The 26,798-nt window shown below is 42.5% G+C and overlaps 1 protein-coding gene across 1 annotated transcript; it reads right to left on the bottom strand.

Moving 5' to 3' along the window:
- Positions 1 to 1,217: 1,217 nt before the first annotated feature.
- Positions 1,218 to 21,537, bottom strand: KLKB1 (kallikrein B1). The gene is made up of 13 exons (XM_036301960.1): positions 21,416 to 21,537; positions 19,183 to 19,289; positions 16,789 to 16,948; positions 15,878 to 15,987; positions 13,022 to 13,181; positions 12,094 to 12,203; positions 11,780 to 11,942; positions 11,568 to 11,680; positions 11,235 to 11,403; positions 8,219 to 8,394; positions 7,160 to 7,255; positions 2,270 to 2,409; positions 1,218 to 1,666 (listed from the first exon to the last, which is right to left on the bottom strand). The coding sequence occupies exons 1-13, from the start codon at positions 21,520 to 21,522 to the stop codon at positions 1,526 to 1,528; spliced, it is 1,752 nt and encodes a 583-aa protein (XP_036157853.1). The 5' UTR covers positions 21,523 to 21,537; the 3' UTR covers positions 1,218 to 1,525.
- Positions 21,538 to 26,798: the final 5,261 nt, after the last annotated feature.

The raw sequence follows: 26,798 nt of genomic DNA, 5'->3' as shown, positions 1-26,798 counted from the left end.
TAAAGCAGCATCCACATGGAACCAAGACCAATATCTTTATTAAATGCCCAAGTAAAAGATGAGGTTGTGTTTATTTGTAATCATTTCCTGGAACCCAGCCAAATTTGATGAAATCTGGATATTTTTCCCTCCAGAGGAAATTTAAGTCTTCAGTGGCCTATTGTGTGGTTTGTGAAGAACCCAGACCTTGTGGGGGTTTTTCAGCCCGCCCCCCTTCCTCCATCTTTAGCCCTTCCTACCACTGAGAGTCTCTGAGTGCGGAAGGAAAAACTTGATCTCTCTTAGCAACTTTTCTATTTTTCCACTTAACCTACACAATATTTTATAAATGGTCACTTATGTGTGAACATACGTCAGCTTAATGTAGCACACCTGGTATCTATATGGTCATCACGGGCAACTTGGAAATTTGTGTTACATTTCCAAGAGAGGAAGAGAGAGGGAGGAAGAGACAGAAACATCAATGATGAGAGAATCATTGCTTGGCTGCTTCTTGAATGCCCTACAGTGGGGATAGAGTCTCCAACCCGGGCATGTGCCCTGACTGGGAATCAAACTGTGACCTCCTGGTTCATAGGTGGACACTCAACCACTGAGCCACACTGGCTGGACACGTTACATAGATTTACGTTATCCATTCCAGGGCTATGTGCTACTACCATGAGCTCTATGAGAATTTTTGTACCTAATAATACTTCCAAATTGCTATCATGAATCCCGATATCCCCTGAACCCACAGCCAAGCAGATTCCTTGCCCTCCACGAAAGCAGCGATAAGCCCGGGGCAGGAGCTGCAACCAGACACCTGCAGCCCCACAGGTCGCCCCGGCACAGCCAACCTGGAGCCTGTGTCCACGCTCGGGTCATCAAAGCAAGAGGTCAAAATGAAAAGATGCATCACCATTCTCCCAAGTTCAAATATCTCACCTCTTTCTTAGAAAAACGGATGTTACACAGGTTTCTTCCCTTGCACTTGTCCAAAACCCCAAGCTTACTGGTGCTTCACCCCCAGTAAGGCGGGCAGTGGTAGGGTTAATGACCCCGTGGGTGATGCACATAAAATTGTTATCTCTGAGATATACTGAGTTCCAGACAAGCAGGGAGATTAGAATGGCACCAGGCATTGTGCTAGAATCTGAACTGTTTTCTTTGGTTCTGTTTCACAATTGGAGAAAAAACACTCTTTAATCACACTCTTTCCCCATTTTATTTCACACCAAACAATCGTGGAGACATTCAGTGTTATCTCCATTATTAGAGTGGGATTAGCAAATACTGGAACCATGCCTCTGTGAGCCATCAGCTTTAGCCCCATTGTTTGCTATGTCTCTTTTTATCCCCTTGGCAGGGACGCGAGGTAGATACCACTCTCACGGTTCTGCAGGTCAGAGCCCCAAGGCTCAGTGTTTGAGTGAAACCCACGTTGCAAAACTTACACTTCAGACTGGGCTCCTCCCCACCTCTGAGGAGCTTCCTCACGCCGGTGACTTCATCACAGACTGTCCATCACTTCCCCGTGTTTTTTCTAAAATCCAGTCCACATACTCGCAACTTTGGTGTAGACACCTGGTTGTTTTCTGCGGCCACAGCCTTCACCCCAACTGGTGATGCCCACCAAATGCCACATTCCATGGTGTTTACAAACTAAAGGGCCACCTGAATCTCCCTGTGTCACAGTGGGCAGAAAAAGAAAATGAGAGAAGGTTATGACAGATGTGCCTTTAACATTCTGTAGTCATACCACACACACCACACAAGTCTGATTTCTTATAGATCTTCGGGCATCTCATATGGCTCATTAGCTGTTGAACATGGCGAAAATTATGCAATTCAATAATGTATTTCCAATGAAGAAATGTTGACATCTTCATTCCACTGTCAAATAAGCCTAATATTCAGGCAATCAGTGATTATCTCTCATAATTGATGCTTCTATCCCTCTCTCCCTCTCCCTTCCTCTTTCTGAAAGCAATAAAAACATTTTAAAAAATAAGCTTAATATTCTTACATTTTAGTACAATTATTGTACGTACAATTGTTCTCCTTTAAATATAGCATATTCCTGCACAGATTGTAACATATGTTATATAAGTTATATAACATATGTTATATAAATTATATATTATATATATAATTTTAGAGGTTATGTATGAAATTATAAGATCATTTAACTCTGATTTTTAAAAAATGTAATGACATATTCTATTAGAAAATATATTTTGAATGGATTTTCTCAAGTTTGTATTATTATTATGACAGAAGGCATTACCTTACAAACATCTTTTCCCCCTTCTTTATGGCCAGCACAGATCATCTGTTTGGTTATTGCATAATCTCTATATCTTTTCTGGCATTCTTCATTTGTAACCAAAGGAATATTTGCCTTTTGAAGGATCTTTTGGACTTCACCTATGAAGTAACCAATATATAACTTCAGAAGGAGGAAATACAATAAATGTGAAAGTAAGAATGAAGTCTTAAAGCAAATCAATCAGAATGATGAACTTTGCATTAAGGCCATTCCTTTGGATAGACATACTAAGGGTGAGAAGGGAGAGTTACAGCACACACACACACACACACACACACACACACACACACACACACAGAAAGACCCTTTATTGGCCTCTGATGCTGTGTTAGAACAACTCCAGATGCAAGACTAACCAGAGATTTTGCTTCCATATTCTCTGCCATTCTCTCATCCAATAGAAGTTTCTCAGAAATTCCCTCCTCTTGCCTACAATCCAAAACACTGAAGCTCTTACCTTGTAGTTTTGTTTTATATATTAAAAATGATAATCTTTAAATATATGACTAAAAAAATTAACCAAATCTCTGGCAATAGAGGAGCATTTTGTTCTTCAAGTAAAAGCAAGTCAGCATTTTCCATGAAGAACAGTTTATTTACAAACTCATGGCCCAGTGCACAAAATTCGTGCCCATTAAAAGGGGATTAATTAGAGGAAATATTTTAATATTGCTATTTGCCCCTTCTCTATAATAAAAGCGTCAGAGATGAAAGAAAATTAATAAAATGTATATGAAAATCTTCCTCCTGTCAGAGTCTGGGGGGCGCCATGGGAACCAAAGTCAAGTCAAGTCCCTGCCCACCCTTGGCGCTTCAAAATCACATGAGACCCAGACCCAGCTGGCCCCACCCCCATTGGGTGAGATCCATTCCTGGCTGGTCCCACTCTTGTCAAGCCCTGCTGGGTGGGAGGTGCAACCTCAGGTCCCCCAGCACACCCTCAGGTCTCTCAGCCTGATGCTAGGGTGAGGGGCATGGCCTGAGGTCCCTCAGCCCTACACCAGGGCGGGCGGTGCAGTCTAAGGTTCCCCAGCCCAGCACCAGGGCAGGGGTGCACCTTGAGGTCCCCTGGCCCAGCACCAGGGCGGGGGGCATGGCCTGAGGACCCCCAGTCTGGGCCGGGGGAGGTGTTGGCACATCTTGAGGTCCCCCATCAAGCCCCGCCATGTGGGGGGTGCAGCCTCAGGTCCCCCTTCAAGCCCCGCTGGGTGAAGGGCACAGCCTCAGGGCCCTTGTCAAGCCCCGCTGGGTGGAGGGAGCAGCCTGAGGTCACCCAGGGGTTGGGGGCAAGCCATGAGGTCCCCTGTCAAGCCTCCCAGGGCAGGGGGCACAGCCTCAAGTCCACTGCCCTGGCTCAGCACCTCACAGCCTCCCAGTTCCTGCTGATTGGTCATTAAGACTCGTTATAGGAACTCGGCCTCTGCTGTGGGTGCAGCCATCTTGTGTTACAGAAACCCAGCCTCCACTGTGGGCACCACCGTCTTTGTGATTGCATGGCAGTCAATTTGTATATCCCCTCTTTATTAGATAGGATATTTTCTACCAGTGTCCAGTTAAAGTTACTTTTAAATCTTCCTATCTTGACTAGTCAAAAATCTGAAAAATTTGAATTAGTTGGATGAAGGACTAAATTAGGAAAGATGGAGAGAGCTTAGCAAGCTACCTCTTTTTGCAAAAAGTGATTATATATAGTGTTCCTTATTACATCTATCAGGAACATCATTTTGGAAGGAAAGAATGACTGGTTTCCTGAAATTTTTAAGAGCAATTGAAATGCCCCAAGTATTCATAAGCAGGTGTTCTTAACCTAGGGACCACAGAAAGAATTCACATTGTCCATAAACTTGGATAGGGGAAAAATACATTCTTCTTTCCACTAACCTCTAACTGAAGTCTAACACTCCCTTCAATTATGAGTGTAGGCAACTCTCTCAGGAGTATTAGCCGTACCTCTGCCTTTCCCATCACTCCAATCGCAAAAATGTTCCAGTCACATTGCACTTGTGACAGATAACTGAAATGATCATTTGTGCTCATCACAATTTCAAATTGTGGTAGTTATTAGAACAACTCGCTATTTAATATATTAATAAAGAAACACATGTGTGACTATGTTACATCTTTTAAAAAGTACTTTTGATAACTGTCGTGCAATTTCATTGGTTGCGTTTGTAATCCTATATGTTTTTATCTAAGCATTTAAAAACATCATTCTGGAAGTGGTCCATAGGCTTTATCAAGATTGCAGGAGAGATGCATAAAAAAAAAAATAGATTAAAAGCCTGCCATTCAGAGAGATGGTGTGCCTGCCTAGATTCCTGGTCATGAATATTAAGAGAAAACAGTGTCATTGGGAGATAGGAACATTATTAATACTACTAACAGGATGGGCTTCAGTGGGATTGTTAGTCCTTTGTGGGACCAATCCTTTATGTGAAGTCAAACAAATGGTCTTCATTATAGAGCAGTGGTTCTCAACCTTCCTAATGCCGCGACCCTTTAATACAGTTCCTCATGCTGTGGTGACCCCCAACCATAAAATTATTTTCGGTGCTACTTCATAACTGTAATTTTGCTACTGTTATGAATCTTAATATAAATATCTGATATGTAGGATGTATTTTCATTGTTACAAATTGAACATAATTAAAGCATAGTGATTAATCACAAAAACAATATCCTATCTAAAAAAAGAGAAACATGGTAATTAGCCGTACCTCTGCTACCCTACCCATTGGCTAACCAGGGCAATATGCAAATTAACTGCCAGCCAAGATGGCGGCCAGCAGCCAGGCAGCTTGAAGTGAACATGAGGCTTGCTTGCTTCAGTGACGGAGGACTCCAACGTTCCCCGCCTGCCTTGCCAGCCTCTGAGCTTGCAGTTTGAAACATTGTTACAAATATAGAAGCTAAACAAAACCCCAGAAACCTGCTTTGAGCCAGCCAGGATCTCAGAGCTGGAGTTGAAACAGTGTTTCGATTATAGAACTCAAACAAACCAGATACCTGCTTTCAGCGGCCGAGGCCTGAGAGCTAGAGCCAAGCCTCAGAGCTAAAGCTGGCCCAGAATAAAAAGAAAAAGAAAAAAAGGCCGAAACCGGCTTGGCTCAGTGGATAGAGCGTCAGCCTGTGGACTGAAAGGTCCCAGGTTCGATTCCAGTCAAGGGCATGTAACTGGGTTGCGGGCATATCCTCAGTGGGAGATGTGTAGGAGGCAGCTGATCGATGTTTCTCTCTCATCGATGTTTCTACCCTCTATCTCTCTCCCTTCCTCTCTGTAAAAAATCAATAAAATATATTTAAAAAAAGAAAAAAAAAAAGAAAAAAAGGAGCGGTTGGGAGCTTCAGTCACCTGCCAGCCTGAAAACAGCCCTCAGCCCCTCACCCAGACTAGCCAGGCACCCCAGTGGGGACCCCCACCCTGAAGGGGGTGTGACCAGCTGCAAACAGCCATCATCCCCTCATCCAGGCTGGCCAGGCACCCCAGTGGGGACCCCCACCCTGATCCAGGACACCCTTCAGGGCAAACCAGCCAGCCCCCACCCGTGCACCAGGCCTCTATCCTATATAGTAAAAGGGTAATATGCCTCCCAGTACCGGGATCAGCAGAGCCGAGAGGCCTCCCGGCACCGGGATCAGCGTGACAGGGGGCAGCGCCCAAACCCCCTGATCACCGTGTGGCTCTGTGTGTGACATGGGGCGGGGCCACAACCTCCCTATCGGCCCTGCTCTGTTCCTGACAGGGGAAGGCACCCGAATCCCCTGATCAGCCCTGCTCTGTGCCTGATAGGGGGGAGCTCCCCAACCCCCTGATCGCCCTGCAGCTCTGTGTGTGACAGGATGTGGCGCCCCAACCCCCTGATCAGCCCTGCTCTGTGTGTGACAGGGTGCGGGGCCCCAACCCCCCCCCCGCCCCCCCCACAGGCCCTGCTCTTGTGTGACGGGGTAGAGCCATAACCTCCCCATCGGCCCTGCCCTGAGTGTGACAGGGTGCAGCGTCCCAACACCCTGATCAGCCCTGGTCTGTGTGTGACAGGGGGTGGTGCCCCAACTCCCCTATTGGCCCTACTCTGTGAGTGACAGGGGGGAGCTCCTCAGCCCCCTGATTGACCCTGCTCTGTGCGTGACAGGGTACGGAGCCCCAACCCCCCTGATGGGCCCTGCTCTGTGAGTGACAGGGGGTGGCGCCGCAACCTCCCCATCGACCCTGCCTTGAGTGTGACAGGGGGCGGTGCCCCAACCCCCCAATCGGCCCTACCCTGAGCATGACTGAGGGTGGCATCGCAACCTCCCCATCCGCCCTGCTCTGTGCATGACAGGGGGTGGGGCCCCCAACTCCCCAATCAGCCCTGCTCTGAGCCCTAGCAGGGGCTGCACCTAGGGATTGGGCCTGCCCTCTGCCACCCGGGAGCAGGCCTAAGCCAGCAGGTCGTTATCTCCCAAGGGGTCCCAGACTGTGAGAGGGCACGGGCCGGGCTGAGGGACCCCCCTTCCCCCCGAGTGCACAAATTTTTGTGCACCGGGCCTCTAGTGTAATTATATATGTGTTTTCCGATGGTCTTAGACGACCCCTGTGAAAGGGTCGTTCGACCCCCAAAGAGGTTGCGACCCACAGGTTGAGAACCACTGTTATAGAGTAAGGTGCTCAAAAGTTTATCTGATTAATTCTTCCAGGTCCAGGCAAAAATACATCTTCTCAAGAGCCACTGAACAAATACTTGAGAATCAATCAATTGGAAAGACCATGAGTTTGGATATAATTTTAGGGGCAGATGGAACTGATACATGCCCTGTGCTTTAACATATGAGACTTGCTTTAGGAACAATATTTAAAATGTCACACTGTACCTCGTTCTTTTGTGTAGCCCCATCCTGTTATCCAACAGTTGGTATAAATTGTATTTGTATCATGTTTGGCAGGGAGGCATATTGGCTTTTGTAATTCTGAAAAGTAATTTTAAAATTAGAGTTTAGTTAAAGTTATAGATACTTTAAAAGTACACTCTTTCCCCCATATTCTCTTACTATGGAGTAGCACTAAGAATAACCCTTTTTCGTCCTGCTCAATTTCTAAGGTCAATGATTCAAGAAAATTTCTCACCATCAAAGTCATTCTCACAGGACGTTTTCCTTATTAAATTTTCTGTATTAAATGAAGAACCTCAGAATTCAAATTTACAGTCAAAAGCATTTAGAAGTTCTGCCTCTTATTCTGTATATGATACTTTTAATGGGAATAGAGTGTCTAACACTGTTTCAGGCACCAAGTTAAATGCTTTAACTTATGAGCTGATTTAATTATTCTAACAGTACCATGGGGTAATTATCATGCCCATTTCATAAATGAGAAAACTGAGGTGCTAAGAAGTAAAAGCAACTTGCTCAAGGTCGCGGAATTGTTCATGGACACAGCACACCTTCAGCAACTGTGAGGCATTGCTTGTACCTGAAAGGCAGCACCTCCCACAACCGTGGACTGACTTCCCAGAGCTGCCTCCTCCAGCAGTTTCTCCTCTGCTCAAGATACACCTGGAAATTTATTAATTCCCCACTTGCCCCCACAGACTCAATAAGCCTCAGCCCAGAGCAATGCTAATTCTTCTCCCCTCATCAAAGGAAGCCATGCTTCCCAGATGGCAAAGACACTTCTATGTCTATTATTTCCATAATGTCTGAGCAGTTGTATCCCTACCTGTGGGAACTAATGAACATTTCTTGCTCCTCCATAGAGGAGACTTTTATGTCAAGCCACAGGTCTTATCTGCCCTGGCAAGCTTCACCTTTTCCCCAACTCCACCAACCAGAAAATGAAGATAGTCTCTGGAGATTCTGCCCTCTCACTCAAATCGATGTGAAAACGTAAGCCAATGCCATGCAACTGGATGTCTCCTTGAGTGCACTACGTACCAGTATAATTCAAAGGGGCCTCGAGCTTTATCAAGGCAATATCATTAGTATTTTCTGAGATGCTATAGTTGTGGTGAACAATAATCTCTTTTATCTGTGAGAAAGGTGTTTCATATGTAATCTCTTTCAAATCTAAAATGCCTGCATAAATGCGCCAAATATCCGCAAAGGTGAGCCTAGGGGAGAAAAATAAACATCTGTTTGAAACTAGAAAGGCTGGTATTGGCTACTGGTCTTTTTTCCTTCCCTTTACCTTTAACAGAAACAAAACAAAACAAAAAACTAGGAAGAGAATGCTACATGTGACGTGTTTCTACTTACCCAACCCCCCCACCCCAACCCCCACCCCCCGGCGATTTATCATGGCCCACAAAGCAAGCAATCCTGGATCTTTGAAGATTTAGTTAATAACACTGAAAGCACACATTTCTGTAATGATTTCATGTTGGCGTGAGTGGAAGTTACTGTCCCATTCTGGGAGAAACTGGTCGGGAGACACGACAGGAGTTGATCATGGAAAGCCTTGGTCAGCTCACAGTCCTGAGAGCAACTGCTCAGGGCCACTCAGAGCTGCCGGGCAGTCAGGCTGAGTTTCACAAGCCCCTGTAAGAGGGCAAATGAAGCAGGACTTCAGTGCCATTCACAATCTATCTATTTTATTTTGGGAAGTATGAACATTTAAATCAATTCTTTAAATCTGAACATATACAAAGTAAACCTAAAATTATTAAAGCAGTCTTATTTTGTGTAAAGATATGGAAATTTTTATTATGAGTGGTGCAAGACATGCACAAAAACTCTGGCTCTTATAAATAGACACAACACTGAGCCTTCAAGAATGAAAATTCTTAGCATAAACTGGTGCAGCCACTTTGAAAAACACTCTGAGGTTCCACAAGAAAATAGAAATGGAACCGTATGGTCCAGCAATCCCACTTCTGGGTATGTATCAGAAGGAAACAAAATCGCCATCTCTCAGAGACATCTGCACCTCTGTGTTCACTGCAGCATTATTTTCAACAGCCAAGACATGGCAACAACCTAAGTGTCCATCCACAGATGAGTGGATAAAGAACATGTGATGTATACAACGAATTATTCAGCCTTTAAAAAGAAGGGCATCCTGCCATTTGCGACCACATGGCTGAAACTTGAGGGCATCACACTAAGTGATATAAATCATACAGAGAAAGACAAATACTGTGTGATCTCACTTATATGTGGAATCTAAAATCCTTAACTCAGAGAGACAGAGCAGATTGGTGGTTGCCTGAGGGGTGTAGGGAGGGGTAGGTCAAAGGGTACAAACTTTCAGTTATAGGACAAATAAAATCTGGGAATGTAATGTACAGCAAGGTGACTATACTGTATTGGTTAACAGCACTGTATTATATACTTGAAAATTACTAAGAATAAATCTTAAAAGGTCTCTTCACTCACAAAAAATTGTAACTATGTGAGGTGATAATGTGTTATATATATAAATCATGATACTGTACACCTTAAATTTACACAATGTGACTTGTCAATTATGTCTCAATAAAGCTGGAAAAAAAAAAGGATGAAAATTCTTGGTCCCAAATTGGGTTAATTTAGTAAAAAGGGGAACAACTACTTCTGTTTACAGAATCTTTCCAGCCAGGCCAGCAGCCTTCCCCTAGCAACGCCCTGGGAGTAGAGCCCTACCAGAGACTCATGCTGCTGTGGGGGCTGGGGGAGCTTGGCTCTGTTCAATGTTGCCTCTGCCTGTTATATTTCAGCAGCAGTATCCTGAACCCTGGTTCACAGTAACTTTTTTTAAAATTTTTTTGAATATGTTTTTATTGATTAGAGAGAGAGAGAGAGAGAGAGTAAGAGGGAAAGAGATAGAAACATCCATAAAAAACATCAATCGGCCCTAGCTGGTTTGACTCAGTGGATAGAGTGTTGGCCTATGGACTAAAGGGACCCAGTTTTAATTCCAGGCAAGGGCACATGCCCGGGGCTGTGGACCTGATCCCCAGTAGGGGGCGTGCAGGAAGTAGCCAATCAATGATTCTGTCTTCATTAATGGTTCTCTCTCTCTCCCTCTCTGAAATCAATAAAAATATATTTTTTTACAAAAAGAAACATGAATCGGCTACCTCTTGCATGCCCCCTACAAGGGGTCAAACCCACATGTGCCCTGACCAGGAATCATTCAGTGACGGATTGGTGCATGGGCAACGCTCAACCAACTGAACCCACCAGCCGGGCTCACAGTAATTTTATAATGGGGAAGGGAGGTGGGGTGTGGAATTCTATGAAAACAATCATACTTTTTGAAAGATATCAAGAGCCTTTTATGTTAGGGCTACTAGTATCTCTTTTGCTCATTCACATGCTTTGTCCTTTGTACACTTTTTTATTCAGAGCTTATATTTGAGTAACTTTATGTTCTAGGTATAGTACTAAGCATTTCAAGTGTGTCACTCAATCCTTTCAGTAACTTATGAGTTAGACACTATTGTCACTCATATTTTACAGGTAGAAAAAAGAAAGTAAGAGAGAATTACAATTCCCCAAGGTCAGTCATACCACTGCTAATTGGAAGAGCTGGGAGTCAAGCCCTGTTCTAACAACAAAGTCTAAGTGTTTTAAAACTTTAAAATCCTGTCAAGTCTACTATTTGCCTGATAATGTAGAAATAGCATATCAGAATATATTTCTTAAAATAGGGTAACAAACTATTGCGTTTTTGTTTTTCTACTTACTATTAATATTATTTAGTACATCTGTGAATCCATGGGCCTGAAAAAACCGTCTTTGAAGAAGACTGCAAACATACCTCACTTTGGTCTCATGGTTCAGACTGGTCAGTGCTCAGCTCCTACTGCTTGTTCAACATTTCTAATATCTTCTCTGCTTTAAAATATTTTTTATTAAATAAGAATGATCTTCCATTCGGAAACTGACATGATGATTGAGAAATCAATTAGAGACTCTTCGAAACAGAAAAGCAAGATAGGACCCTGGATAACAAGAAGCCAAAACTTACCCATCAAAGCAATGGGCAGCAGTGAGGACCCACCGGTCTCCAATGATGGATCCTCCACACACGTGGCTCTGGGCTGCCAACTTCACGTGAAGGCTGACCTGCCAGGGCCACTCTCCCCAAGAGGAATTGGTTCCTCCCACGATGCGTCCACTGGGTTTTGTCGTGCACACTGGAAAGAGGGTGTTGAAGTTAAAGGCTGGAATCAGAGGTGAGTGGGAGTCCTCCTCAGCCCAGAGAGGAAGATACAGAATTCCATTACATGAAGGCTCTGCACCGCTATGAGGACAATGCAGACGGCCCTTCACAGCTCGATGGGAAAATGGGTGCACTCACCAGAGCTATCCCCACTTCGGCACAACCTCAAAGAATAGCCAGAGCTCGCTTGCATCCCGTATGTGATTCTAGTCGGAGAACCATCCAAAGATAACCGTAAGGAACACTTACACCTGCATGAAATGATCAGAACAAAGGGTAAGCCCACACAGATGGGGACATTTCATGCAATTGTCTTGCCGACTATCTTGGAAAAATAAACTCTCACTAACTTGTCTCCTTGACAGTCTTCTGGGAGTAAAGAGTATGTGAAAAACTGACAGCGCACCATCTTCGTACAGGTCTCCTGGCAACCCTTGGCTCCTTTAACGAGGGACACACTCAATTCTTCCCCTCCAAAATCAACTCCTGCATAAATTTTTGAATGGCAGGGCTCTGTGGTGAATATAAACATAAGAAGATATAAAATGCAAAAAGCAATAAACCACATTTACACAAGTTTCAGGTACACTGAGGATTGTTTCATCACTGTTACTTGAAGATAATAAAATCGGTCACATTATATGTAAGATGACTGAAACATTACCAGGCAAAGTTTTTTTGCAGGTTAGAAGGCTATATCCAGACACGGTGTCTTCCTGAGGAGTCGGGGAACTTGGTGTCCCACTTTTGGAAGTCTTAAGTAAACACACATTTCTATTAAAAAAAAAAAAAAAAGCAAGGGAAAGAAAATCACACCCAATTAAAAAAACAGCACCCTGCCAATTTTATTCTTCTAAGAGAGTCTCTTCAAACTAATTCAGACTGCAGGACTGGTTGAAAAAAAGAGAGAACAAAGAACACATTCTGGGGATTTATGCTGCTGACACTATTATATAACTAGATACTTTTTTATTTTTTAAAAAAAGAGAAACATCGATGTGAGAGCAGAACATCGATTGGCTGCCTCCCGCACGCCCCCCACTGGGGATTGAGCCCACAACCCAGCACGTGCCCTGACTGGGAATTGAACCCGCAATCATTAGTGCCCTGGACGCACAATGCCCAACCAAGTGAGCCATACTGGTCAGGCCTAGATACTGTTCTCTTAGCTTCCTATTGTATACAAAGAAAAGGGTGGGTTAGCTGAGGGTAAACAGGTCAACCAGAACCTTGGTCAGGATAAGCAGGGCTCTGGTTTCTGAAACAGAGGAGTTAGAATGAGGTGCCTGAAGAATATGCTCCCGGTGAGTGATACAAAACATTAAGCTGATACAAAACAATAAGATCAGTAAGAAAGGGATCCCATCTTTCTTTTTCCGTGGCTGGTCCCTGGACTCCATGGTATGATGAGTGAGAGGAGGTGGGTACAGAAGTCTGCTAATCTCCTAACTAATTTGCACCTGGCAGAAAAGTATCTACTTCAGTGCTGGGTGTCCAGCATGCTGAGGGCAATGAACCAAACTTTTAAAAACTCAAACTATAAAATAAAAGCGATGACTGGGCAGCAGCAAACGCTACACATTCCAACTCACCTTTGCGATTCTACATTCCAGGCATCGGTATAGAAAGTGAAGAAGAGGCAGTTGGGGTGATAGGTGCAAATGGTTCGACAGACAAAAGCATCTGGAGTGATGACTCTGGCAACGTCCACATCCGAAAATGCCGTATGTTGGAACATGTTCATGTGGCAGCCTGTGAACTCACAGAGGGAAGGTGCTACTCAGGAAATGACGCAACGCTAAATGTACATGTACTTGGTCATCACAACTAAGGAAATTATGGCTATTCACAGCACTAAACATCTTAAGTAAAAAAATGTCAACGTCTCCCCAACCTTGTTTGCCATTTGGAAGAAGGGAAAATTGGTCCAACTCTCATACAAGACAGATTCCTATGTCAGAGAATAAAATAGCTCTACCTATGCCCCTAGCTCTAGTCTAACCAATGCAAAATATGTAGGGTACTCAGCATTGGTTCGCATTTTCTTTATATTACCTTGACCCTGAATTCCAGGCCTTAGGAACATACAGTCTTGTGTTATATTGTCTTGAGTATTGTGCAGAAGATTTTAATAAAAACAGATTAAGAAAAATACCAGTCCCTGCCAGTGTGGCCTAGTGGTTGATGTCAACTCATGAACCAGGAGGTCAAGGTTCCATTCTCTATGAGGGCACATGCCCAGGTTGTGGGTTCAATCTCCAGTAGGGGGCGTGCAGGAAGCAGCTGATCAATGATTGTCTCTCATCATTAATGTTTCTCTCTCTCTTTCCCTCTTCCTTCCTCTCTGAAATCAATAAAAACACATTTAAAAAGAAGAAAGAAAAGTATCAGTTAGCTAACAAAAATGCCATGTGCCCAATGAAATTAGAACAGAAGAAAATCCACTTTCATTATTCTTATTTAATCTTATTTTGAATTACATGTTGTGTTTATATTATTGTACTCAGTTTGATAGCACATAAATTCTATTAAACTTATAGAAGTTAAATAACAATGATAGCAATTATTGGAGAGAAAAAACATTTAATTTAAATGCACTAAATTAGATCAGGAGAGAGTACCCTTCATAACATAATTATCTTCAAAGAGGCAGGCTCGGAAATTCGACCTCAACTATTGAAATCTTTAATAGACTCTCGAAGCTGGGAGAGAACTTATGGATCATCCATGCTATAATTACATCCTTTCAAAGGTATCCCCAACAAATTGTCTAAGTTTTACTTAGACATTTACATTGATAAGGAGCTCACTACCTAATGACAAACGCCATTTCTTTCTGAACCACTCTTAGTATTAGAAACTTTTCTTATTTTCTTCATGACATCATTTACCTAGATCTCTCTTACAAAACCACACAAATTAAACTAATCCCTTTCCCAATGGCAATCATCAAAACACAGGGGGAAAAAAGACAGTCATCTGGCTCTTTTTCAGGTGAGATATCTTTAGCTTACTCCTTTAACCAGTTTTTAAATTGCCCATCACTTCTACATATTTTACCCTCCTGGTTATCCTCTTTTGAAGTGGCAATTAAATTTTCAGTCACACCCTGAATGGAGAATGACTGCTATTGGATTCAGTGCTTCTTCGGGGATGATGAAAATGTTCTGGGACTGCACAGTGGTCAGTGTTGAACAATTTTGTGAATACAGTGAAAACCACTGAATCATAGATCTTAACAGGGTTAAATTTATATTATGTAAATTATATATCAAATTCTAAAAACTATGAAAAATATATACTATATTAAAATATTACTCTTGAAGAAACAGAAAAAGATATTCCTATTAAAAATTAAAAATCAGTACCATTTGAACCAATAGATCTGGTACACATCAGGGGAGAGGGGAGGGTGGTTCTGGAGAAGAGAAGGAACAAATAAGAAGAGAAATGCGCCCTGACCGGTTTGGCTCAGTGGATAGAGCGTTGGCCTGAGGACTGAAGGGTCCTGGGTTCGATTCCGGTCAAGGGGATGTACCTAGGTTGCAGGCACATCCCCAGTAGGGGGTGTGCAGGAGGCAGCTAATCGATGTTTCTCTCTCATCGATGTTTCTAACTCTCTATCCCTCTCCCTTCCTCTCTGTGAAAAATCAATAAAATATATTTTTTAAAAAAGAAGAGAAATGCATTGTTGCTGACTTCCCAATCTTTCATGGAGGGGTCCTAGCCCAGCACCCACCACAAGGCTTGGCACAGAGTTGTCACTGGATACTTTGTAGCATTGGCTATCAATGATTTGATTTCAATCACAACTTATCATTTCCACCATGATAGGCTAAATAAGGTAGAATGTCATGGCAATTTCCTGAATAATTCAAATTGAAATTACTTGTATATCTGAAACCACAGGGTTTCATGGATTCCTTATGCTAGAGTCACTTGAATAGACAATGGACACCACCAAGAAATGACCCTCTAGCTTTCTCTGAGTATCATGGCACTAGCCTCCCATTGTTGCTGTAACAGATGATTATCAGCTTAGTGGTTTAGAACAACACATCTATTATCTCACAGTTCTGGAGAGGAGAAGTCTGAAATGGGTCTTACAGAGCTAAAATCAGCATGTTGTCAGGGCTTCCCTAGCCTTTTCCTTTTAGAGGCCACTGCACTCCTTGGCTCATGGACCCTTCCTCCATCTTCAAATCTCTCTTTCTCTCTCTCTGACTGATCCTTCTGCCTCCCTATTTCTCTTATAAGGAAGCTTGTCACTTCTCTGTGCCCATCCACATAATCCAGATTCATTTCCAATGTGTAAGTCCTGAACTTAGTCACATCTACAAAGCCCCTTTTGCCCTATCAGGTCACATAATCATAGGTTGTGAATTCATTTGGAGAGCTCTTATTCTGCCTACTACAATTACTTAGTGAAAGAGTAGCCATGGGATTACCAATTTCTGAGAGTGCACAGGACTTCAGGGAGAATCCAGATGCCACGTTTTTCAGCACCTTTATACTGGTCGGTGTTCCAGTTGAACTGTGCTTTAATAGGCAGCTGTTCCTGAAGGTGGAGAAATAGGTTACTTTGCTTCCTACACTGCAAGGTCCACACAGCCATCCATTTCATGTTGAAATGCTCCATGGTTTGTGAAAAATAAACAAAACAATCTAAACAATGACTGATAATGAAATAGACATCCTCCTCCTCTGCAGAGGAAAGGTTAAGGTGAGAATGGGGTGAGAGACCTTATTCTATAAGACATTTTCTACTGAACCTTCATTCCACAAGCACGGCTATCTGTGAACCAAATGAAAATTACTCTCTTCAGGGAAAAATGACACCAAAAGTAAGTGTATAAGGAGAGTGCTTAGGTCTAAAAGCCCTGTTTAGTTTTCAGTTGGAAAATAAAAAAGGTTAAGAAGCATGCAATCCTATATAATAAAAAGCTAATATGCAAACCAACTGAACGGTGGAACAACCGGTCACTATGACGTGCACTGACCACGAGGGGGCAGACGCTCAATGCAGGAGCTGCTCCCTGGTGGTCAGTGTGCTCCCATAGTGGGAGCACCATTCAACCAGAAGCCTTGAGCCGGGCTCACAGCTGGCGAGTGCAGCGGCAGTGGGGGGAGCCTCTCCCACCTCCATGGCATCACTAAGGGTGTCCGATTGCCAGCCCGCTCCCCAGGGGAGTGAGTCTAAGCCAGTGGTCAGACATCCCCTGAGGGCTCCCTAACTGCAAGAGGACACAGGCCGGGTTGAAGGACCTCCTCTCCCCCGAGTGCAGGAATTTCATGCACTGGGCCTCTAGTTCAATCATAAAATCACTCTGGTAAAGAACAAACACTGAATTTTGCTCACCGGTACTCCACATTGTGAAATGTTTCCTTGGCGTAGGTGAAAAATTTGCAGTGAATGTTATTGGTGCACCTTTTTTGGCATTCTTCAACACTTTCAACTTTAGACACATTAAAATTGACTCCTCTCATATCAATTCCTTCATAAATGTCTCTGTGGCAAGCTGTACAAATAAGATGCATAGAGAAAATTCAGTTTCCCTTCTAGAAGCAGATCATCAAATTGGACAGTGTAATTTTCAAGGGTGATATTCTGGTTGTGGCAACTGCCCTATTCATTAGGGGATTTTGAATTTTTATTACATCATTAAAAGATCAAACTGCTTGAAATGAACACATTCCAATATGTGTTAGAGTACTGGCATGGAAAGGGGTTACTTTCCTTCTAAAACTGCAAGGTGTATGCAGCAATACAGGTAATACTTCCCTGAAATGGTCAATGAGCCGTGGGAGATGAGGCAGTAGCAGTGAGGCCCTGCTACTGTGTGCTAGGCAGTTGCCTCAGGAAAGCCTTGACCTCTTGCATTGAGTGAAGGAGCATCTTATCTCTTTGCCTATCCCTTGGTTTTCAAATACTCCTGTCTGGTTGCAAATTGCATCTGTTAGCCCTGTGATTGACATCTATATGTCACATCATTATCATAAAATGTGGAGAGTTCTTTACAAGCATAGTGAAACCATTTCCCTCCTTGCTTTTAATTTTCTTAAATTCCACTTAACCACCCTTCCAATTAAAATGTATCTTATATAAAACAAAAGATAGATAATTTTTTTTTACAGACAGTGAACCAAATTTATGAGTTAGGTTCTGTTTTTCCTTAAAGAAAAAATATCTATTATATGTATTGTTCCACTCCTAAGAGGTAAGGTTGAAAAAGTCCTAAAACTGGATTTAATGGTGGAACTGACAGAAAATACACAAAGGATTAGAAAAACAATATATTGAGGTGGGCAGAACCGTGGACTATTCACGGTGCTTCACACACACAGGAGTTTGCAGATTGTAGAAATAGAATACCTTATCAATTCTGCTGCACATGAGAAAAGAAACAGGCTAAGGCTTGGGATGGGATACTTCCAGACCAAAACTTTTCTTTATGGTTAGTTTAAAGCTATAAACCTACTTCTAAATGTTTTAAACTAAAATTGGTCCTGAGTTTAGAGTCTTCATTTGCCGGTAATCATTTTTCACTTTAATTTTTTTAAAAGTTATTTGGGGAGAGTTAAAAGGGAACATTAAATCAAGCTTTGTGAGTAGACTAATGGTGGGGGTGGAGGGGGGGGGCAATAAGGAGACTTGAAAAGGCACAATATTATTTTTCTTTAAATTTCACTATGATACCATAATTAAAAATAATGCTTACTTGCATAATTTACACTGAATTATATTAAGATATAAATGTGAGCTTATAAATTAGGAAATGTACTCCTCCTATTGGCTGAGTCAGGCCACCATGTTTATAGGTAAGGGCTGCTTACTTTACAAACAGCAGGCACAAAATGTTGTGTGCTGAGGGAGTGATGTTAGTGGGGGAGGAAAGTTTGTAAACATCTGAAATTTGAAACTATCAGGTTAACTATAGATAGGAAACATAGAATAGCAAAGGTGAAGGATCCGACATGATTACTTTTAGTTTCTGCCAACCTATCAGTTAAGAGAATCTTTTCAGTACTTTTTTGTTTTCTGATCGGTCATGTGAGAGTTATAGGTCATTTGAATTAAATTTATGAGGATAGGGTTGGGAATTGTTTCCCAAGACATTAGTAGCAATAAGCATCGGCACTGAAGTTTCCTGGCCTCCTGGTCCTCACGTTTCTTCTAAGCAGTGTTATTTTTAGCAAGAATGTCAGAACCCAGCCCTTCAGGGTGAGGGGTTAGCAGGGCTTCTTAACCTCCACAGTGTTGATATTTGGGGTACAGTCTCTTTGCTAGAGGTCTTCCTTGTGCCTGTGGAATGTTTAGCGGTATCTCTGATATCTACTCACTGGATGCTAATAGCATCATCCCCAAGTTGTAACAACTGAAAAAAAAGTCTCCAAACACTGTCAAATGCCCGCTGGAAAAATGACAACATCGCCCTCGGCGAGAATCAGGAAGAACCAGTGGGGTGACCCCCCTCTGTGTTCTCTTTAAATCCGGAATCAAGGGAAGACCGCTATCTGGATGTGTGTTTCCTTTCTGCAACTCTTACCCTGGAGTGCTAGCCTCATAAATAATAGAGGCTCGCTGAGCATGTGTGGGCTAAAGACAAGAAGATACGTCCAGAGCACGGCCCCTCTCTGTCACCTTTCTCAGCGCTCCCTTCCACATACCTGCGGGAATATGGACTTGGAGCGGAAGCTACTCTTAGGGAGACTCATTATTCATGCAAACTGAGCTGAGGAATCCACACCTTACCGCTTATTCGATGACCACATTGCTTTAAGGAATGTCCAGAAATTGCACTTCTCCGTGGCACTCTTGGCAGAGCTCCTGTAACACTGTCTTTCAAGAAGCAACCAAACCTGTTTTCAAAAGCAGCGTCACTTAGGCAGTAGAGTAATAAACACACATTGAGGAAATGTCTAGCATTTTTGTACACTAATAAGTAGAGTCGGCAATAAGAAAAACAGGGCAGCTTCCCTGACACTTGCTGGGAAGAACATTCTTAGAGGCAATACAATAATATTTAATGGTATTTGTTAATACCTAACTTCAGCCTTGTTTTCCTTTACATTCACATTTTTAAGTAAAGAAAGTCAATCATATTAAAGAGTTAACAGCTGTTCCTGAGGTCCTAAACTTTTGGGGAATTATGTTCCTATCTAGTAATTATTTTTATGTATGCTTTCATTTACTTAAGAAATTATTTCCTCCTCATCTGTGTGGCTCAGGAGGTCACAGACGGATTCCAGGTAAGGACACATAACCCAGTTACAGGTTTGATCCCCAGTTGGGGGTGTGCAGGAGGCAGCCAATCAATGATTCTCATCATTAGTGTTTCTATCCCTCTCTCCTGTGGGAAGAGCTCAGGAGATTTATCTCAGTGCAGTGGCGGATGCAATGGCGTGAGCGCACTCCGCCTATACAAGCTTCCTCGGCACACCAGGAAGTGGCAGCGCCCGCCTGAGTAAGCCCCCTAGAGCCCCTACATAGTACCCTAACTTTCCTACCATTGGTTGCCCTAAGGATGTTGTAAACTTCTGATTGGTCCAGAAAGTTATATATATCCCTGTACTTAAACAATAAAGTTCAGACTGCGTCTTGAACCTGTCTCCAGAGTCGGGCATGCTTCGATAGGACTCCATCGGCCTCACCCCCGCTGGACCCCCTGCCTCACTCTCCCTCTCTCTTTCTATCTCTGAAATAAATTAAACAAAAAAGAAATTATAGCCCTAGCCAGTTTGGCTCAGTGGATAGAGTGTAGGCCTGTGGACCAAAGGGTCCCGGGTTCAATTCTAGTCAAGGGCACGTACCTTGGTTGCATACCCGGGCCCTGGTGGGAGCACGTATAGGAGGCAACCAATCAATGTGTTTCTCTCACATCGATATTTCTCCCTGTCTTTCTCTATCTCTTCCAGTCTCTCTAAAAAAAAAAAAATCAAAGGAAAAATAACCTTGGGTGAGAATTAACAACAACAAAAAAAGAAATTATGTCAGTCATGAGAGTTGAATCTACATATGGTGTTTATCTTACTTATTAACTCCTTCTAGTCCACACCTGATGAAAGACTTTTTTCCATCTTTAATGTCAATCTTAATGGTAATTTCATTATTCAGAAGGATTATAGAACCTACCTCAACTTTTTACAGTATTTAAAAAGTTAATGCCTCTCACATCAAATCTGGATTTTTCTGTACAAGTTTAACACTTAGAATCAAAGGATGATTGTCTAATTGCTATTTTTTTTTAATTCAAATAGAGTGAAGATTTAAAAAGTATTATAAATGTGGAAATGGGGATGATGAAGATACATTCATTCTGGACATTGATCAAAATTAAAGAAAAATACAATGAAACTATGGCTGTATTTAGGCAACTTTATGACCTATTAACATTTTTAATGTTATTAGGTCATATTTTTTCAGTGCTCTTGCTTTTCCAAATTACCAGTTAAAAATATATATTCACTCCCCATACGTACCCTAGATGACCCAACTGTCTTACTATAGGCACCATTCAGACTTGGCCCCTCCCAAGGTCACAAGTTCTGGATCTTATTCAATTATATTCTCAACAAATGCTTGCTTTCCATTCTATTTTCTTAGGACTGTGCTCTCTACAGTTGTGACCATGAGTCCTCGTGCAGGTGAAATGTACACCTGTTATTAAATCCTTTCTTGAGACAATCGCTTCACCTGACGATTCACAAGCATTTTCCTTATAAACCTTTGATAGAAAACAACTAGCTTCTACTACTTTAAGTGAATGCAGCACTTGTTTAAAATGAAGATTTCCAGGCCACTGCAACTTTCATTCAGTAGGTCTGGGATTCAGCCTAAGAAATTCCTTTTGTAAGATCCACTCTAGGTGATTCCTTGAACCCCATTTGAGAAGCATACCCCTGTGAGATGCTGCACCACTTTGCACACAACTGCTTCCATTTTGAAAAATGACTGGCTTCCCCAATAGGGAAATATCACCTCTTACCTTTTATCTGTGCTATTAGTTATACTTGCAGGGAGAAAACTGAATGACAAACACCTGGGGTGGAAGGTGCACATGACCTGGCAGTGATGGGTACTCAGGGTGTACATGGCGGTCACATCCCTGCCTCTGAAGAAGACATTCTCATATTGTTGAGGTAGGCATCCTGTGATATTATCATTGAAAAAACACGTTAATTTGGAACCAATGCAAATAATGCTTTTAATAGAAATGTATCTGTGTCCTGATGCTTTTTAATTCCCCAATGGAATTCCCAAAGATCTGTGCAACATGACCTTAAGTATAAAGGCAGAATAAAACATATTAAAGCCACTATTTGAACAAGGTATGATGCAAAGGCATTTTATGAGTACTTCTTTATGAAAAAAACATGGGGGGTGATTTTTTGTTAAATCATATAATAATTTGCACATAACTTATTGCCAAGAAAACTCACTCCTGTTGCCTGACATGCTATGAAAATACCATGTCTTAAAAATAATGATGTATGGTCTCTTTTTAAAACACTTTCTTAACAAACATCCCCCTAGATTCTCACAAGAGTTCTGTAAGGGAAGCTGGAGACAGGCTTGATCAGATGCATCTGACTTTTTCTTTTTTTAAGAAAGCTGTTAAGTAACTGGTTTCAGGGCAGCACCGACTTATCCATGATCCACAGGGCTAATGAGTGTCTGGCCTTTCGAACTTCCCATCTTGTTCCCTTTTATTGTCCAATATTAAATGTTCTTCCTCATCTCAGTTTAATCGAGCAAATTAACCGTTATTGGGCATTTATTACTTTAGGCATGAGGGCAAGGCAGTGCTGGCTCAGTTTCTACAAGCTCTGTTTTTAGATAATTTAAGCAAGTGCATGTATATGCCAAGCTGAAAATATATTTGGAGGTGTTTGCTGTTTGGAATTGTTCATAGTTCTAAAGTGCCCTGCATCCCACATATTATTGTTGTTATCTTTACTCTTATACTCTTGGGTTTACCTGGAAAGACCCACTTCAAAGTCTGCTTAATAAGCTTTTCCAACCCCAGTAGTGCGTTCCCTCTGGCTGGTCAACTGTTCGTTAACTACAGGATATTCCCGTAACAACCTTGTCCATGGCTTAGGGCAGCAGTCATGCTTCAATTTTAATCATGTCTATTTTTGTATTGTCTTTCAGGGAATGGACAGCTTAGACACATGCATTTCATTGACACTCAAGTTTAAATTTCCTCTGCACTGTCCAACCCCTCTGAGGATTCTAGCCCTGGGCTCTATTATGACACCCAACCTAACAAAATTGCTTCTCTCCCTCTCAGAGGTGTGGCTAAGATGACTTGCCTTTGGGTAAGGTTTATATTTAGGAAGAGCAGAGAGCTCTTTAGGCGGAGCTTCTGGGAATACAAGTGCCAAGTATGCAGGAGTGGCCTGCTTCTTAGGCGACTGGTGCTTTCGGCTGATTCATAATTACTAAGCTACCACCTTCCCCATCTCAATGCTCAGAAAGGGTGCACACAATGAGTGGTGTTAGCTGAGAGCCCCCATTCTGGGCCTGAGCCTTTGTCAACTGCCAGGTGACTCGGCCGCGGGTAAGGGCAGCTAAAAATACACTAACTTTGGAAAGAAGCAGAAAGAAAGTTCTAGTGAGTGTTCTTGTTTATCCTCATAAGTTGGTGATGATGATGACAACTTGATGAGAGGCTTTTTGTATTGTATTTTAGAGCATCTGTAAAACAATGTTACACAAGTTATGTTATAACATAAAGTTATGTTATATCACACTGGATTCAGGCAGACCTGGGCATGGGGCTCAGCTGACCCTATCATAATACCATTTGTTGGCAGATGATTGTTCTGTTTTGGTGTCGCCTTTGCTCCACATAATGGCAAGACTGTGTCAGAGCCCAGGCCTCTCTGTACTCCCATAGCTCAAGTCCAGTTAGAAGGGAAAAGCAATCAGTATTATCTCTAGAAGTGCAAACAATAGTGTTGTTGCCAGGCGGTGGCCCTGAGCAGGTCCCCTCAGGCAGCAGGCTGTGTGCACTTACCGGGTCAGGCCTGCCTGGGTCACAGCCACAACCGCATGGACCCTAACTGGGAGGCCGCAGTCTCCCAGAGATGAGAGAGGCGAGGAGGTGCCAGGAGAGGAACAACTGATGAATATGCCAGCCAGCCTAAGTGGCGAAATGATCCCTCCCATGTGCTGGGGAGAAAGTCAGCGTAGGAATAGCCTTTCTGGAAGTGAATTTCACAATGTAGAGCATGAAACCTTCCAAAACACCCACACCTTTCTACCTTATTTCTAAAAGGTTATTCTACCAAAATAACTGAATATGTGTGCAGAAACCTGCATACAAAAATAACATGAATGGGGGAATGCTAAGCTTCAAATAATATGACATACCAACTCATACGAGAAGATAGCTATAAATAGGAAATGTGAGTAATAAAAATATCTATGATTAGTAACATCTTTGTTAAATGTGTAAGTAGACATGTGTAGAAAAATAAATGAAAGATTCAACAAAACACCTTTAAAAATAGCCATTTCTGAATGATGAGATTATAGACAATATGTAGTTTCTCATTTTTTCCTTACTTGCACCTTCATTTTCCTAGCATGAATATATATATAATTTTTTTCCAAAAGGAGAAAATTGTGGTGGCCATGGTCCAGGGCATCTGTGGCTTCTAATCCCCAGCATCCAGTGGATTTGTACGTGGTGCTGATTATGACTCAGAACAATGAAGAGTGAGGGGACAGATGGAGGGGAGTTGCGGTTTAGAAAATAAAAGCTTCTTCCTGAAGAAATTATCTCTTTTTAGAAACACAACCTTTACCCAGGAGGGTTTATTTCAGCCATACATCTGAGAAATAAGTAAACAGCACTGTGGTGGCCTCATCCTAAGTCAACATAGACTCCAAATCCACCCCTAAGGGCGGCACAGACAAAACGCCGCTCTGGCAGGATTCATGGGAAACAGTGTCCATACTCATCCTAATTCCCTGAAAATTTCATGGACTAGAGAGAGAGAAATAAGGTCAAAACCACTGGTTTGTTGAAACTAGAGCTACTCAAATGGATGGCTTACTGAATTGAATTTAAATCAGGAACTTCGAATTTTGAAATGGTTTGCAGGTTGCCTATAAGAATCAAAGTATGTACTGTGTACCTATTAGGATACTCAGATTGGACACAGGCACTTTAAAATGCCGGGCACTCTGGAACATTCAGACAGAGTTGATTTTTAACTAATGTTGATAGAAGGCTGATTGTTTTCGAGCTGCTTTGCAGGGAGTCCTTTCCAAACAGAAGTTTCTGCCAACACATACCCAGAGGCACTCCCACTCCTGGGCTCCTTGCCCTGAGGTGCCTGGGAAATACTGAGCATTCAAAGGACGTGTCCTGACTTATTAGGGCCTGGCTCCTTCCCCAAAGCTCTCTGTTCAGTAGCTTTTTCCAGTGGTGCCCGGTCCTTCCTAACTTCCCTCCCACACCCTTAACTGGACGTCTTGTAGATAATCCACTCACCACAGGAGACTGTAGCAAACAAGCAAATGAAATAAGCTGCTTGCCTGGAGGGAACCATCCTAAAAGAGAAAGCAGCACATGTGTGACTCTGCTGGGTGAGGGCTATTGAACATGAGCTTTAATCTGAGGTGACAGAGAGTTTCCTTTCAATGTGTGGATGGTGGATCTCAGCACACAATTACCATATAGAGAACATGGGTTTCCTACACATTTTGTGCCCCAGACTCGACACAAGATGCAAATTGAGACATCCAGAGGAATAATTGTGTTCATTGCTCATTTGTCACCGGTGTTGTTCATAATTATGGAAAGGAAGCTGGTAGAAGGGAACTAAACAGTTGTGAACCCTTTTGAGTTGAGCACAAATAAAGTTCTTGTACATAATGGCAATAATATCATTCCAGATTCCCCAAGTAAAGCTCTCAAAATATTGAAGCGCATGTTAATTTTTAAATCAGTCAATATTCTTAGAGTTTAAAATAGCTAACACTTAAGTATTTTCACATATAAGAATACCAGTTTCTTCAACACTTTTAAAATAAGCAAGTAATTAAATCAAACTAGTGGCTTCTTCATAACATAAAAACTAGACTTAATTTTTTTAAAAACCTGCTTCATTTGGAAGCAATGGGAATAATAGAAAGTCTCTACCTGAAGGCACAGCTGCTTCTGAGCTTCTGGGCCGAGGGTCTCCAGCCTCTGACGAAGGGCCACCTGTCGGCAGCCTCCCTGCTGGGCTCTGCAGGCCGTGTTCACTTGCCTTCGCTATTGACTTTAGCTTTCTGCCAATGGTTTCAGAGTTTTGTCCTGTCAACATGGTCCATGAACATGCCATTCCTGTGTCCAGCTACTGAATATATTAACCGTTTCATGTTGGGGCCATACAATTCGTACTCAGGTTTCCTTTTTGAAAAATGTTCGTCACATTCCCCATTCTTTGGAGTCAAATGAAGCTTAAATCTCATCTAACGGGACTTTCTCCATTGTAATTGCCTAGCTGCACAACTGAATAACAGGTGGGTGTGGATAGCTGAACCTGAAAGGGTCTTCTGGCAAATGGTACCTCTGCCACGAGCAAAGAATCTAATAACACTGAAATTTAAGTATGAAAGGGAGTTGGTTGATGTCTAGGTCCTGCTCCCTCCTAATTCAGAAAATAAGATGTAACACGGCTGACAAGCTACAATTCCCACAACAAATCTGACCCAGTACTTCTTTTTGCAAATAAAGTCTTACTGGCACACAGCCATGTACTTTCAGTCATATATTATGGAGGCTTACTTTCACCCTATAACTACAGTGACAGAGACAGTAAGGCCCACAAAGCTGAAAAGATTTGTTATCTGGCCCTGCCTAGGTGGCTCAGTTGGCTGGAGCGTCCTCCTGTAAACCAAAATGTCGCAGGTTCAAATCCCAGTCAGGACACATACCTGGGTTGTGGTTTCACTGGTCAGGGCACATACAGGTGGCAAATGATCAATGTTTCTCTCTCACTTCTCTGTCTCTCTCTCTCTCTTTCTCCCTCTCCCTCAATCTCTAAAATCAATAAATATCCTTGGGTGAGAATTTTTTAAAAAAAGGAGGTTGGAAACCGTTTAGCACTCGTGGCATAGAGTTTGGACTTCTCTGTCAGGATACCTTGACTGCATAAAAACATACTGGTTTCTGAGGAGCCCATTTCTGCTCAGAAAGTTCTATCTTCCTTTAACTTTTTAAATTAAATCTTTATTGTTCAGATTATTACAGTTGTTCCTCTTTTTCCCCCCAAAGCTCTCCTCCACCCAGTTCCCACCCCACCCTCTGCCCTTACCCGCCCCACTGTCCTCATCCATAGTTGTATGATTTTTTGTCCAGTCTCTTC

This window comes from Myotis myotis, unplaced genomic scaffold, assembly GCF_014108235.1.
Source record: "Myotis myotis isolate mMyoMyo1 unplaced genomic scaffold, mMyoMyo1.p scaffold_m19_p_3, whole genome shotgun sequence".
NCBI classification, from domain to species: Eukaryota; Metazoa; Chordata; class Mammalia; order Chiroptera; family Vespertilionidae; genus Myotis; species Myotis myotis.
This window is presented reverse-complemented; position numbering and strand designations above follow the sequence as displayed.